The sequence below is a fragment of the Podarcis bocagei genome (assembly GCF_964188305.1).
Source record: "Podarcis bocagei genome assembly, chromosome: 17".
In the NCBI taxonomy this organism is placed as follows: domain Eukaryota; kingdom Metazoa; phylum Chordata; class Lepidosauria; order Squamata; family Lacertidae; genus Podarcis; species Podarcis bocagei.
In genome coordinates this window covers 15,888,549-15,901,198 of record NC_138143.1, presented here as the reverse complement: position 1 = coordinate 15,901,198, position 12,650 = coordinate 15,888,549, and the positions used below count along the sequence as shown (strand labels likewise).

The 12,650-nt window shown below is 46.9% G+C and overlaps 1 protein-coding gene across 1 annotated transcript in view; it reads right to left on the bottom strand.

The window, feature by feature from the left end:
- Positions 1-3,632: 3,632 nt before the first annotated feature.
- Positions 3,633-12,650, bottom strand: part of SAXO1 (stabilizer of axonemal microtubules 1) — a 36,543-nt gene continuing 27,525 nt past the window's right edge. The window contains exon 4 of the mRNA XM_081176652.1: positions 3,633-4,792. Coding sequence (XP_081032778.1) covers positions 3,762-4,792 — 1,031 coding nt within the window. The 3' untranslated portion in view covers positions 3,633-3,761. The remainder of the gene's footprint in view (positions 4,793-12,650) is intronic.

The following is a 12,650-nucleotide window of genomic DNA, read 5'->3' as shown; positions in this document are numbered from 1 at the left end:
CCCTTCAAACAAATTGGCCATCACCTGTGATTTAGGACACATGGCAACCCTGCAAACTCCTGGGATTGCTAAGAACAAAACCACAGGTGCAGTGAGGCTATTAGTTAGTTATAGTCAGGGCTGGTCACTGCTAGGCCTGGAAGCTGTTAATAGGGCCAAAATTCAGTTTTTGGAATATGCAGCAAAGCCTCATAACGACTACACGTCCTGGGAACTGTACTTTCCTCTTCGCAGAGCTAGAATTCCCAGCCTTATTAACAAACCGCGTTTCCCGGGATTCTTTGCGAGAACCTTTTAAAATGTGTGTCGGATGTGCCTTAAATGTATGGTGTCGATCTGCCCTGAAGTTATTCTCTTCCCTTTACAACATAAATTTCTCTCAAATGAATAAAGTCGTAAAAATGCGCCTGGGCTAGTAACTGGACTGACTAACAAGGACCATGACTCTGAGCATGTGCAGAGTTCTTCTCAAGTGGATGAACAGAGCAGGCCGCCTTGGGAAGTAGTGGTGGACTCTCATTCGCTGGTGATATTTAAGCAGAGGGTCAGCTATTGGTCAGGGATGCTGTAACTGCATCCTGGAAGGCCACTCCAAGACGACCTTTGCTACTCTTACGATTCCGTGCAGCACTTTCAAGTCAAAGAGATTGACTTCTAGAGCTGAGCCCCATCACCTCCCCTTTTGGCAAAGCCACTTCATCTTAATATTCCGCAGTAAAACCTATGCCGCTAGAAGCAATTCCCCTCCCATCAAGTCAGAGGTTTTATCCTACTTAGTACACTTGAGACGCTTGGGCTGCGCCCCTAAAACCCTCAACCTACAGGCGGCGGCAATATCATTCTTTTGCAAGGCAGTTTTCTCCTCTGACCCATGTGCCGATTTTGTCGTGCGGAGGGCCTTGGAGGGCTGGTGCAGGCTGCAGCCCCCCAGTTGCGACATGAGAAGGCCAATATCATATGACATCCTTTACCAAATTCATAAAAAGTTGAGAACTGTCTGCTGATCCAAGTACGAGGCTCGCTTATTCTCGGCGGCATACTCCATCGCCTTTTTCGGCGCACTGCGTGTTGGTGAGGTGGTATACGAAGAGGGTCAGCGTGGTTCCTCCCGGGGTTTGCTATTAAGCGATGTCACTCTATCACAGGAAGATCTAGTTTTGAGGATACGCAGCTCCAAAACAGATCAGTACGGGAGGGGGGCTTTGGTTCGGCTCTTGGCAACCGGAAAATCAGGCCCATGCCCGGTTAAGGATACCAGGCGTTTCTTATTTCTGAGGACTAATTCAGCAGGGCCACTATTGATCCATGCAGATGGCTTACCCCTGATGCGGCACCAGTTCACTCGCGTCATGCGCTTAACAGTGGCAGCATGCGGCTTACCCCCCGCGGAGTTTGTGGCGCACTCTTTTAGGATAGGAGCGGCCACCACAGCAATGCACCTGGGCCTCACGGCCGAGAGGATTAAGGACCTGGGCCGTTGGAAATCGGATGCTTACAAGCCCTATGTTAGAAAAAACTTATGACTGCTTACCTGGGGTTACCTGACCTTGGCCCGCTCGTTCAATTTTCTTGCAGGAGCTATGAGGGCATGCATTTGGATAATCGGGCACTGCACTGGGCCAGGGTCCGCGCCATCAATTCCGGTCTCGGGCCGCACCTTGACTTACCGCCTGGCATCAATATATCCTGGATCTCTCGGAGGGGAATGCGCTGGGCCGAAATGTTGCCCGCAATTAAGGCCAGAGCGGCAGCGGAGGGCCCCCCCCCAGATGCTTTACTGATTCAGTTAGGAGAAAATGACCTAGCTTACCGAAAGGCAGTTGACTTGATGTGGCACATCTTTAGTGACTTTGAGGAGCTTAAGGCCTCTTACCCAAACAGCACCATCATTTGGGCCTCGTTGATGGAAAGGCGGGTTTGGAGAGATTGCAGGTGGCCGATAGCCACAAATAGGGCTAGGTAAGCCTTGGATCGGGCGGTGGTGCGTAGAGTGGCAGCCCTGGGTGGAAGGGTCATTGACCACCCGGGCATACGTTTCAACTGCGAGGCCCTCTACCGGTTTGATGGCGTGCATCTTTCGGATGCGGGAAATGATATTTGGCTGACTGACATAGCAAAGGGAATAAGGGATTGGTTTCAGGCATGAGAGTATTGGCGGCGAGCGATTGCTCGTGTGGCGGTTAGGCATTGGTAAGAAGGGGTTAAGAGGATTTGGGGGGGAGGAACGCCATCACCTCCCCCCAGTGAACGAAGGGGGTCCGATAAAGGACTCCGGGGGCGTGGCCCTGTCCAAAGCCTATGGAGGTGTGGGCCTAAGGCACGCCCCCGAGCGGTGACCCGGAGGAGCTCCTAGTTGACATGCCTCAGCAGGAGACTCCCCCTCTATGGTGTTAACCCTTCCTGTGTCTCCAGCAAATGGGCTGGAGCCGGATAGTCGATAGGACCAATGCCTAAGCCAATGCCTCTCATTCCTGAATTCAATAAAGTTGTGGCCTAATTCGCCCATTTAACCTTAAATTATGGTGTCTGGTGTCTTTATTTATCCTTGGTGGGGGGCGGGAACTCGCCACGCAATGAAGTCCTGATTAACAGTAGCAGCAGCAATTAGTAGGGTGCTTAGTCGATGAATTGGTTAGTTTAATCAGTTAAAAACATTTTGCTGACTGAAAAAAAGGTGCCCTAATTAATTGGGCAGCAGACCTTAAAAAACATTATTCTGTATACAGTGGTACCTCGGGTTACATACGCTTCAGGTTACAGACTCTGCTTACCCAGAAATAGTGCTTTAGGTTAAGAACTTTGCTTCAGGATGAGAACAGAAATCGTGCTCCGGCAGCGCAGCAGCAACAGGAGGCCCCATTAGCTAAAGTGGTGCTTCAGGTTAAGAACGAACCTCTGGAACGAATTAAGTACTTAACCCGAGGTACCACTGTAAAAGCATCACTTTAAAAGAGAACACACACATCTGTGTGCAACAAGGACTCACCAGCGCTGATCCCTTCTGTGACATGCCTATGCATAATTTTAAAAACATTTCTCCCCTGGAGAATTACTGTTTTCCCCTCACATGCAAACATAAAAGTAAAGGGATCTCTGACCATTAGGTCCAGTCGTGGCCGACTCTGGGGTTGCGGTGCTCATCTCACTTTATTGGCCTGACTGAGGGAGCCGGCGTACAGCTTGACTAAGCTGCTTCTGGTGAACTAGAGCAACACACAGAAACGCCGTTTACCTTCCAGCCAGAGCGGTACCTATTTACCGTATCTACTTGCACTTTGACGTGCTTTCAAACTGCTAGGTTGGAAGGAGCAGGGACTGAGCAACGGGAGCTCATCCAGTCGCAGGGATTCGAACCGCCGACCTTCTGATCGGCAAGTCCTAGGCTCAGTGGTTTAACCCACAGTGCCACCTGCGTCCCTTTTCATGCAAACATAGATTTGATCAATTAATTGCCTGATCAATCAGTTCAGACTCATACGATTAATGAATTTAAGCTGCATACCTGTACCTGCAAGTAAGAGCCATTGAACTCAATGGGACTTCCAAGTAGATATGCAGAGGATCGTGCCATATGGTTGTCTGGTGGCAGCTCCGGAAATAAAATGTCATAACGCAACCAGGGGGAGGAGAGCTTTCCTAGAATGTTAGTTATTTATTCAGCTCTACCAGAAGGACGACAAGCCTCTGGAAATAAACATGATACCAATAGCATTCATCAACGAATAAATTCAGTGGTGTGTTGAAAACTAGCTCAAGAAACATCAGGCTTTCATCGCAATCTCTTTGAGGCCCGTTTGACTGAAGCTGCCGCCAGGAAGACTGCCTCTACGGTCGCCAATATTCAAACTGGACGCACATCGGTCCTGGGCCACCGTAGCAGGACGGAACCGCCTGTGCCCTGCTTCATCAATCTTCTCAAATACGTAGCCGGGCGGCTCTTTGTACGTGGCAGGGCAAATGTGGACTTTCTTGGGTGTGTAGCACGTGGCGTAGGTGGTTTCGTCAACAAATGGGACGTGAGGCCGACAGGCCGGCAGCCGGGGCTTGAAGCTCTTGGTGAATGGAAGCGGGTGAGGCACGTAATGGCTCTGGAAGGTGGTCAAGGTGTCCATGGGGACTTTGGGCAACGTGACCTCGCAGTGAGGAACAATGGCCTTAGGTTTCGAATAGTCCCAATGCTTATAATCCTCCTTCATGGTGGAGCAGTGGTTGAAGGGATCTGTGTTGGTTACGACACGGGCCAGGGGTTTGCAGGACGTTGCCGGGCGGCCGTGAGGGTCGACGTAATGAATCTGCGCCATCGTCTTGAGGTCCATCTTCTCCTTAGGCGGTGTGTATGCGGCAGGCTTCCTGCTGACCGGCGGGGCCGTTGGCCAAGCTAAGAACTTTTCCCGGAATTCGGTAGTCCCCTCAAAATTGGCAAGGTCCGGCCTCACGTAAGGTGGCTTCACAGACTGAGCGGGTGGCCCTGCCAGCCCTTTGTAGGACTGCTTGTGGGTGGTGAGACCGTCGAATGGCTCCTCGCTGGGCTTGAATGGCTCAGGAACATGGGCATGGCGTTTGGACAAGGGGTGTGCCACGTAATTCAACTTATAGTTGGTCATACTGTCCAAGGGTATCTTTGTAATGTGTGGCGATCTAAAAGGTTTGCAGCTCTTCGTCATCACTGGGCCCTTGTAAAGGTACTCATCCTGGTGCGTGGTCCGACAGTCAAATTTATCTTCTGCTGGGCGGAAAGTGTGTGGCGGCTTAATCATGTCCCTTTTGGGCTGCTTCCATGGCAAGTAATCAGCTGAAATGTAAGGAGAATGCAACTTTAAAGCAAAATCATATGCTAACATTTGCTGACTAATAATATGGGGCTATTGTTTACCCTCATATTCTCATTTCCACACCACTTGCGTGGCGAGTTCCCGCCTCCCCCCAGTGGAAATAAAGACACACGACACAGATATTTAAGGTTAATGGGCTAAATATGGCCACAAGTTTATTGGTTACAGGTGATGAGCGGTACTGGCTTAGGCATTGGTCCTAACCAACTATCCAGCTTCAACCTGTTCGCTTGAACTCCGGGAAGCGTTAACCACCAGTAGGGGGAGTCCTGCTAATGGACATCAACTAGGAACTCCCCCGGGGTCACCGCTCGGGGACGTGCCTTAGGCCCTCACCTCCATAGGCTTCGGACAGGGCCACACACCCCGGAATCCTTTATCGGACTACCCTTCAATATGCGGGGGAGATGATGGCGCTTCTCCCCCCCCCTTCTATCTGCATAACAATACCAATACCAATGCCTAACCGCCAATACCGAGGAAGGTGTGACGATTTGCTACGAGGTAGGCGAAAAACCAAGTGGCTGGTGCCAATTTGCCAAGTGGGAAAAAATTCCTACCAGGCCCCTCAACGGTGACCAACCGAGGTCCATAGCAAGGTCAAAGACGAAAACCTTAAAGGGCAGGAGGGTGGGAAACTAGAGCAGCTGGAAGCGGCAAAGAGGGAGATTCCTGGCTGCCCCTGCATTAAATGGAGCAGGCCACCCGATTGGCTGGCCAGGGGATGACCCGATCGGGGATTCCTTCAATCATGCAGAGGCTGAGAGCCAGCCCCTGTGCGCATGGTGGGAGGGAGAAACCCGCAACCCCACCTCCGTTCTATGTCGGAAGTGGCTTTATGGCATGCCATGCTAATGAATAAAATAGCAGGATTTATGCAAACGTGGGCAGGAAGAACGAATACAGCTGCTTTGTTATTAGAAAGATGTCAAGACATTTGTTGTATGAATGAACAGAACGAAACAGATGAGATGCACACATTATCAACATGGTAATTGTATAGCTGAATAAATACTGAAACAAGACGTCCCTAGATCACTGTCTCTTTGTACTTTCCTCTGTTTAGGGATGTGCAACGTCATGTTAAGAACATAAGGGCCTTCCTTGCTAGATCAGACCTGCATCTAGTCCAGCGTCCTTTTTCACACAGCGCCAAATCAGATGCCTTTGAGAAGCACACAAGGAAGAATGGGGAGCAAAAGCCCTCTTACAGCAGTTGTCGCCCAGTGACTGGCCTTTAGAGGCAGGCTGCCTCAGATTCAGGCAATAACATATTGCCATTACAACCAGTTGCCATTTTGATTTAAATGTGCATTTCCTGAGTTGAGCACCCCCCAAAAAGGTGTACAGAAAGAAGACTGCTCCTTCAATTTCACTAAAACAGACACGTGTGGTGCTGTGGTCTAAACCACTGAGCCTAGGGCTTGCCGATCAGAAGGTCAGCGGTTTGAATCAAAGTGCAAGTAGATAAATAGGTACCGCTCCGGCAGGAAGGTAAACAGCATTTCCGTGCGCTGCTCTGGTTCACCAGAAGCAGATTAGTCATGCTGGCCACATGACCTGGAAGCTGTCTGCTGACAAACGCTGGCTCCCTCGGCCTATAAAGCGAGATGAGCTCGCAACCCCAGAGTCATCCGCGACTGGAACTAACGTTCGGGATACCTTTACCTTTTAGCCCAAAGAGAGTGTAGGATAGCATACGAGGGTGGAACTATAAGAAACACAGGGCTGCCTCTGAAATCGACCTGGTTTTTCCATGCAACATGTTTCCACTAAGTGATTCCATGACAGCAGCCAAAGAAAGCTGTGAAGCAGGACTAAAGGACTGTAACATCACAGCATCATCACTGAAGGTAAGTTCTTCTACGTATTACCCTAAAAGGGAGAGATGCTCACCGCAGGGCCACAAGCTCTCTGTTGTGGGTGGGGTGGTTTGACTCTAGAAGACTTGAGTTAGCATTCGAAAGAATGATGGTGATACCAACTCCATACTTCATGGGCATTTTGACTCTGCTGGTGAACCTATAACCTAGGAGTCACCCGTCTTTTTTAGGTCTGTGGGCACATCTGGGTCCTTTTAGTTGAGTGCAAATGGGCACCACCAACACCCCTCTCCCATAGAGTCAGAAAGAGAGAACGTGGGCACTTGGCTTCTTCGAGCATTCTCAGTAAAAGTAGAATAAATCCAGTAGAATTTATCTGAGCCTTGAAAAACACAGATGGAGATGAAGGAGGAAGTGGGGGAAAGTGTGACTCTTCCAACTTCCTGCTTCAGTTTTATGAAGAAGAAGAAACATGAGCACTCTCATCACTTTATGACCAAGGAGCTATGAGTGGGGAGTTTCGGAAGCCCCTGCTCTAACCAAACCATCTCATCTAATTGCATCTTGCGGCCTAGGACCCTCGTACCTACGGGACCGCCTCTCCCAGTATGCCCCACGGAGGACCTTAAGGTCCATATATAGCAACACCCTAGAGGTCCCGGGCCCTAAGGAAGTCAGATTAGCCTCAACCAGAGCCAGGGCCTTTTCAACACTGGCTCCGGCCTGGTGGAACACTCTGCCTCATGGGACCAGGGCCCCGCAGGATCTGATTTCTTTCCGCCTGGCCTTCGGCTTGGAATCAATTTGATTCCCTCCCCCTCTTTCCTTTTTCCTTTCTCCTTCTGTGATGGAACTCATATTTGGGGATTTCCCTGGCTTTTTTTCTGGCCCACGTAGGATCAGTCTGAATAGTTGGCCTTGGTGAAGATTTTTGACATTTTCATGCCCAAAAAGTTTTTGATTTTAGTTTCTACTGAAATGAGGCTGTATTTTAATGTTGTATTTTAATCTTGTTTTAAAGTTGTATTTTAATCAATTGTTTTTATACCTGGTGTTAGCCGCCCTGAGTCCAGTCTTGGCTGGGGAGGACGAGGCATAAATTATTTATTTATTTATTTATTTATTTATTTATTTATTTATTATTATTTATTATTATTATTATTATTATTATTATTATTATTGTTATTGTTATTGTTATTGTTATTATTATTAATGAATCCCAAAAGTTATCTATGTGTTGTGTGTGCAACAGCCCTTCTTGTCTGCTCTGGCGCAGCCCCAACAATTTGTTGTGATGCAAAGCCCTGTGCGATCTTTAACTTCTTCCTGATTCTCATCCGCACACCTGCATCTTTGCTACCTGAGAAGCTGCCATCGAGGCACAGCACCTGTGACAGCCTTGGGATTTAAATCTGCTTCCTTGCAATGCTGCGTCCCAAGGAGGACTGAGGTGCTTGCAAGGGATCTCCACGGACAGCCACAGTTTAATAGCTACTGCACGCAATAAAGGATTAAGGTTACTTTGGGAAGAAGCCATGTACATGTATTGAAAGGAACCACGGGGAAATGGAGCGACGACTAAGTGAGAACATCCCTCGTGTTTTTTTACGGCTGCTTCTTAACACAGTCTCTACGCAACCCTGGAGCAAATTTATAAGGATTACCTTTCAAACACACTTTTTGTAGGCCGTTGAAGACATACGGAAGTATTTCCAGAGTTTGCCATTACTTGTGATAATCTGGCCTAGGATGTTTGCTGATATGGGAGTTTTGTACAATATTTGGAAGATGGCAAACGTTTCCATATGTCTTCCATTGCACGTGTGTGTGTGTGTGTGTGTGTGTGTGTGTTACTGTTAAAATGAACTCCACACATTTGGAGCTCTCCTAGGTATTATGAATATATTTCACTTTGTTGGAGCCAACAGCGCTACTATCCACCATCAAAATATGTTACAATTTCATTGAAACTCTCCTTCTTCTCTGGTGGGTATTAATGGCTTCCCATGTATCACCATCTTGAAAAAATTAAGGAATAGGGGAGGGAATCAAGGATACGCACCACATGTTTAAAAAAAGGCTCAGGCAGACCTCAGCATAGCCAAACAAAATGACTCTAAAATTAGATTATCTACCTATGGAGTTTATCTGGGAGATAATGAGAAGACTGGAACAATACACAGGATGATGCTGCAAAGCTGCAAGGCATTCGTTGTGACCTGATAGCATCATTTTCTGCCACATTGTCTGGCTGGGGTGTATGTAGATAAATGCAAAAACTGCATTTCCCCCTCTCGCTCTCATTTCTGTCTGAATTATATTCTATCTCCATATAATGAATGGAAGGGATTGTCCCATACCTGACCTTGAAAGATAACAGGCTAATGCGGATCTGCATTGGTGGGTCTAATCCCTGCACCACAAATTCCCTTCCAACTTTATACAGTGGTGCCTCGCAAGACGAAAAGAATCCGTTCTGTGATTCTCTTCGTCTAGCGGTTTTTTCCCATTGAAGGATTAGCGGATTAGCGCTATTAGCAGCTTATCATCTTATTGGATCAGCTGATAAGCGGCTTAGCGGCTTAGAAAAAGGGGGGAGGGGGGAAAAACCGCAGGAACTCGCAAGACATTTTCGTCTTGCAAAGCAAGCCCATAGGAGATTCGTTTTGCGAAGCACCTCCAAAACGGAAAACTCTTTCGTCTAGCGAGTTTTCCGTCTTGCGAGGCATTCATCTTGCGGGGCACCACTGTAATTGTATGATTCTGTGAAATGGGGAAAGTGGGTTGTATCAGAGGCTTCCATCAGCAGAAAGGGGAGGGGGCAATTGGGGGCAATCGCCCTCTGCCCCAGTGCACCCCTCCCACATTCTTCCAAAGCAGGGCCAGATTTAGGTTTGATGAGGCCCTCAGCTACTAAAGGGAATGGGGCCCTTTCTATGTCCAGCTGTCCTTTCTCAACAAGAAATGGTCACTGTTTTTTGTGTTGAATATATGCTATATGGTAATTTATGGACCTAATAGCGATTTAAAGCCATTTGCACATAACAAAATATGTATTTTATCAAAATAATTTTTGAACTGAAATACAATTAAGAAGTATATTAATAGTGAATTACAATTAAGAAGAAATTGGTTTTGAGGGGTAGTTTTTTGAAAGTCTGGAATGGATTAATCTGTTTTGCATTACTTTCTATGGGAAAGCGTGCCTTGGTTTTGGAACGGACTTCCGGAATGGATTAAGTTTGAGAACCAAGGTATATAGAAATATATAAAAATGTATATAGAAATGAGCAAACCAGTGATATTTTAGGAAGCAGGCTAGCAGGCAGGGCCCATTACTTACATCAGGCATAGGCAAACTCGGCCCTCCAGATGTTTTTGGGACTACAACTCCCATCATCCCTGACCACTGGTTCTGTTAGCTAGGGATGATGGGAGATGTAGTCCCAAAACATCTGGAGGGCCGAATTTGCCTATGCCTGACTTACATCATAGGAGCACAACACAAAACATTGTTGCTGGATGTAGGTTTTATTTTATTACTTTTTTATCTTATATTTTGGAAATATAATCCAGGTTTTTTCCCTTTAAATTTTTCTGGGGCCCCCAAGAGAGTGGGGCCCTAAGCTAGAGCTTGTTTAGCTTATACATAAATCCGGCACTGTTCCAAATCCTCCGGAGTTAACTTAGGGTGGGCAGGAGCTGCAGTGGAGAGAAGGAACTGCCTCCTTCCCCATTCTACTGATGGAAGCAGCTGCCTCCCATCCCCCATTGAAGTGAATGGAGAGCCCCACTCACAGGAACTTTGTGAGTGCAGTTTAATTGGTCTGACTCTGGCTAAGAGGATATAACTGCCTGAATACTAGAAAGCGCCACTTTGTTCCAGTCCTCCAAATCGATGAAATGTGCCCTATAAACAATGAATCAGCACAATATGCCCAAGACCATGGGACCAATTATTAGCTGGGGATTTCCATTTACAGAGAATTGTGATAAAAAGTTGTAAATTGCAACCAAATGTAGGCAAGCTGCATTTCGTTACGGCTCTCGGAACCCCGGCAAAAGCTCTGCAAATCATTACCTAAGGTTTTCATATGGTTCATCTGCAGGTAGTTTAAGCACTTCGGTTTGGGACAGTAACGTCGTTGAGGGGATGAATCCACACACTCGAAGGGCCAGGGAAGACGGGACAGAAGGGACATGCGTGCACAATCGGCATGCGTAGGTGGGGAGCAGGGATTGTGTCCATGGCATGCACTCCAACATTTCTCCAATGAAAACAGGGAATTCTCTTCTGTGTCAGGAAGATGCTCCCGCGTTTGATCTCACGCACGCATGGACGTCACCTGAACATTGACATCTGGCACTTTGAGCCAATTGGAACCTCTCCACTGAATCTACTTCACAGGATTGTGGTGAAGAAAAAACGTGTGAGGGAAGGGATTGCGCACAACACCTTCCACAGACAAATGGAATGAAATAATAATAATAATAATAATAATAATAATAATAATAATTATTATTATTATTATTATTATTATTATTATTATTATTATTATTATTTATACCCCAGCCAAGGCCGGGCTCAGGGCGGCTAACAAGCAATAATAAAACAAGTTCAATGAATACAACTTAAAAACAAGATTAAAATATTGAAACATTAAAATATTAAAATGCAGCCTCATCACAGGAGGAGAAAGGAAAAAGAAAAAGGAATAATTGTATCTGTAAGCTGCCTTGAGTCCCTGTCAGGGGAAAAGGTGGGTGATAATAATAATAATAATAATAATAATAATAATAATGGAAACGGTGAAAATGATCAAGAACATACCAAAGAGTAAATCCTATTGAACTCATTAGAACTTAGTTCTGAATAAAAATGCTTAGGATTGCAGTGTAAGGCTGCACAGTCTTTAACCAGTTACTTGGGAGTAAGCTCCACTGAATACAGCGGGATTTACTTCTGAGTAGACATGTAAAAGCTTACAGTGTAAGGCTCCATTTACAGTAAAGGAATCGACACTCCACGCGTTTCCTTAAAAATGAAGCGTTGCCATGAAAGAATTTGAAGTGGATCGGTGACCATTTCCCTCGAAATTATAGGGAGAGAGAGAGCAAAGACGTGGAGGGGAGGAAAAAGGATAACCGGGACATCCCGGAATCAAATCATAAACTGGGATGGCCTCAGTAATTCCGGGACTGTCCCTGGAAAATCGGGGCACCTGGCGGGTCTGCCACAGGTTCCCCCAACCCCGTTAGTCACATTTCCCATACCTTGTGAATGACTTAGTGCATACAGACCTTCTGTATACAAGCCCTGTAGGCAGTCAATATGTTTGTACACATACCATTTGTTCACACACTATACAAAATGTTCATTTTGGAGTAGTGGAGGGTCCCGGGGACACCATCCTGCTTCCTCCTCTTGCACCAAGGATCTACACCACTGAACCTCTTGGGCTTGCCAATCAGAAGGTCGGCGGTTCGAATCCCCACGACAGGGTGAGCTCCCGTTGCTGGGTCCCTGCTCCTGCCAACCTAGCAGTTCGAAAGCATGTCAAAGTGCAAGCAGATAAATAGGTACCACGGTGGTGGGAAGTTAAACGGTGTTTCTGTGCACTCTGGTTTCCGTCACTGTGTCCCATTGCACCACAAGCGGTTTAGTCCTGCTGACCACATGACCCAGAAAGCTGTCTGAGGACAAATGCCAGTTCCCTTGGCCTGAAAGCAATTTGAGCACCCCGTAGCTGCCCTTGACTGGACTTAACCATCCAGGGGTCCTTTACGTTTACCTTGTTACACCTGCGTCATGTTTAAAGTTCCTGACCTGCCTACAAGTTTGAATATCTATATTTCTGACAGTATCCCCAGCAGAGTTAACACTGTTTACATACTAGGGTTTCATTTCTCTTAATCAGTGAAGTTGTTCCAGTAACTGCGACACTTCTAACGTGTGTGTTTTTTCGGGGGGGAGGTGCCGTTACTGTGGACCCTT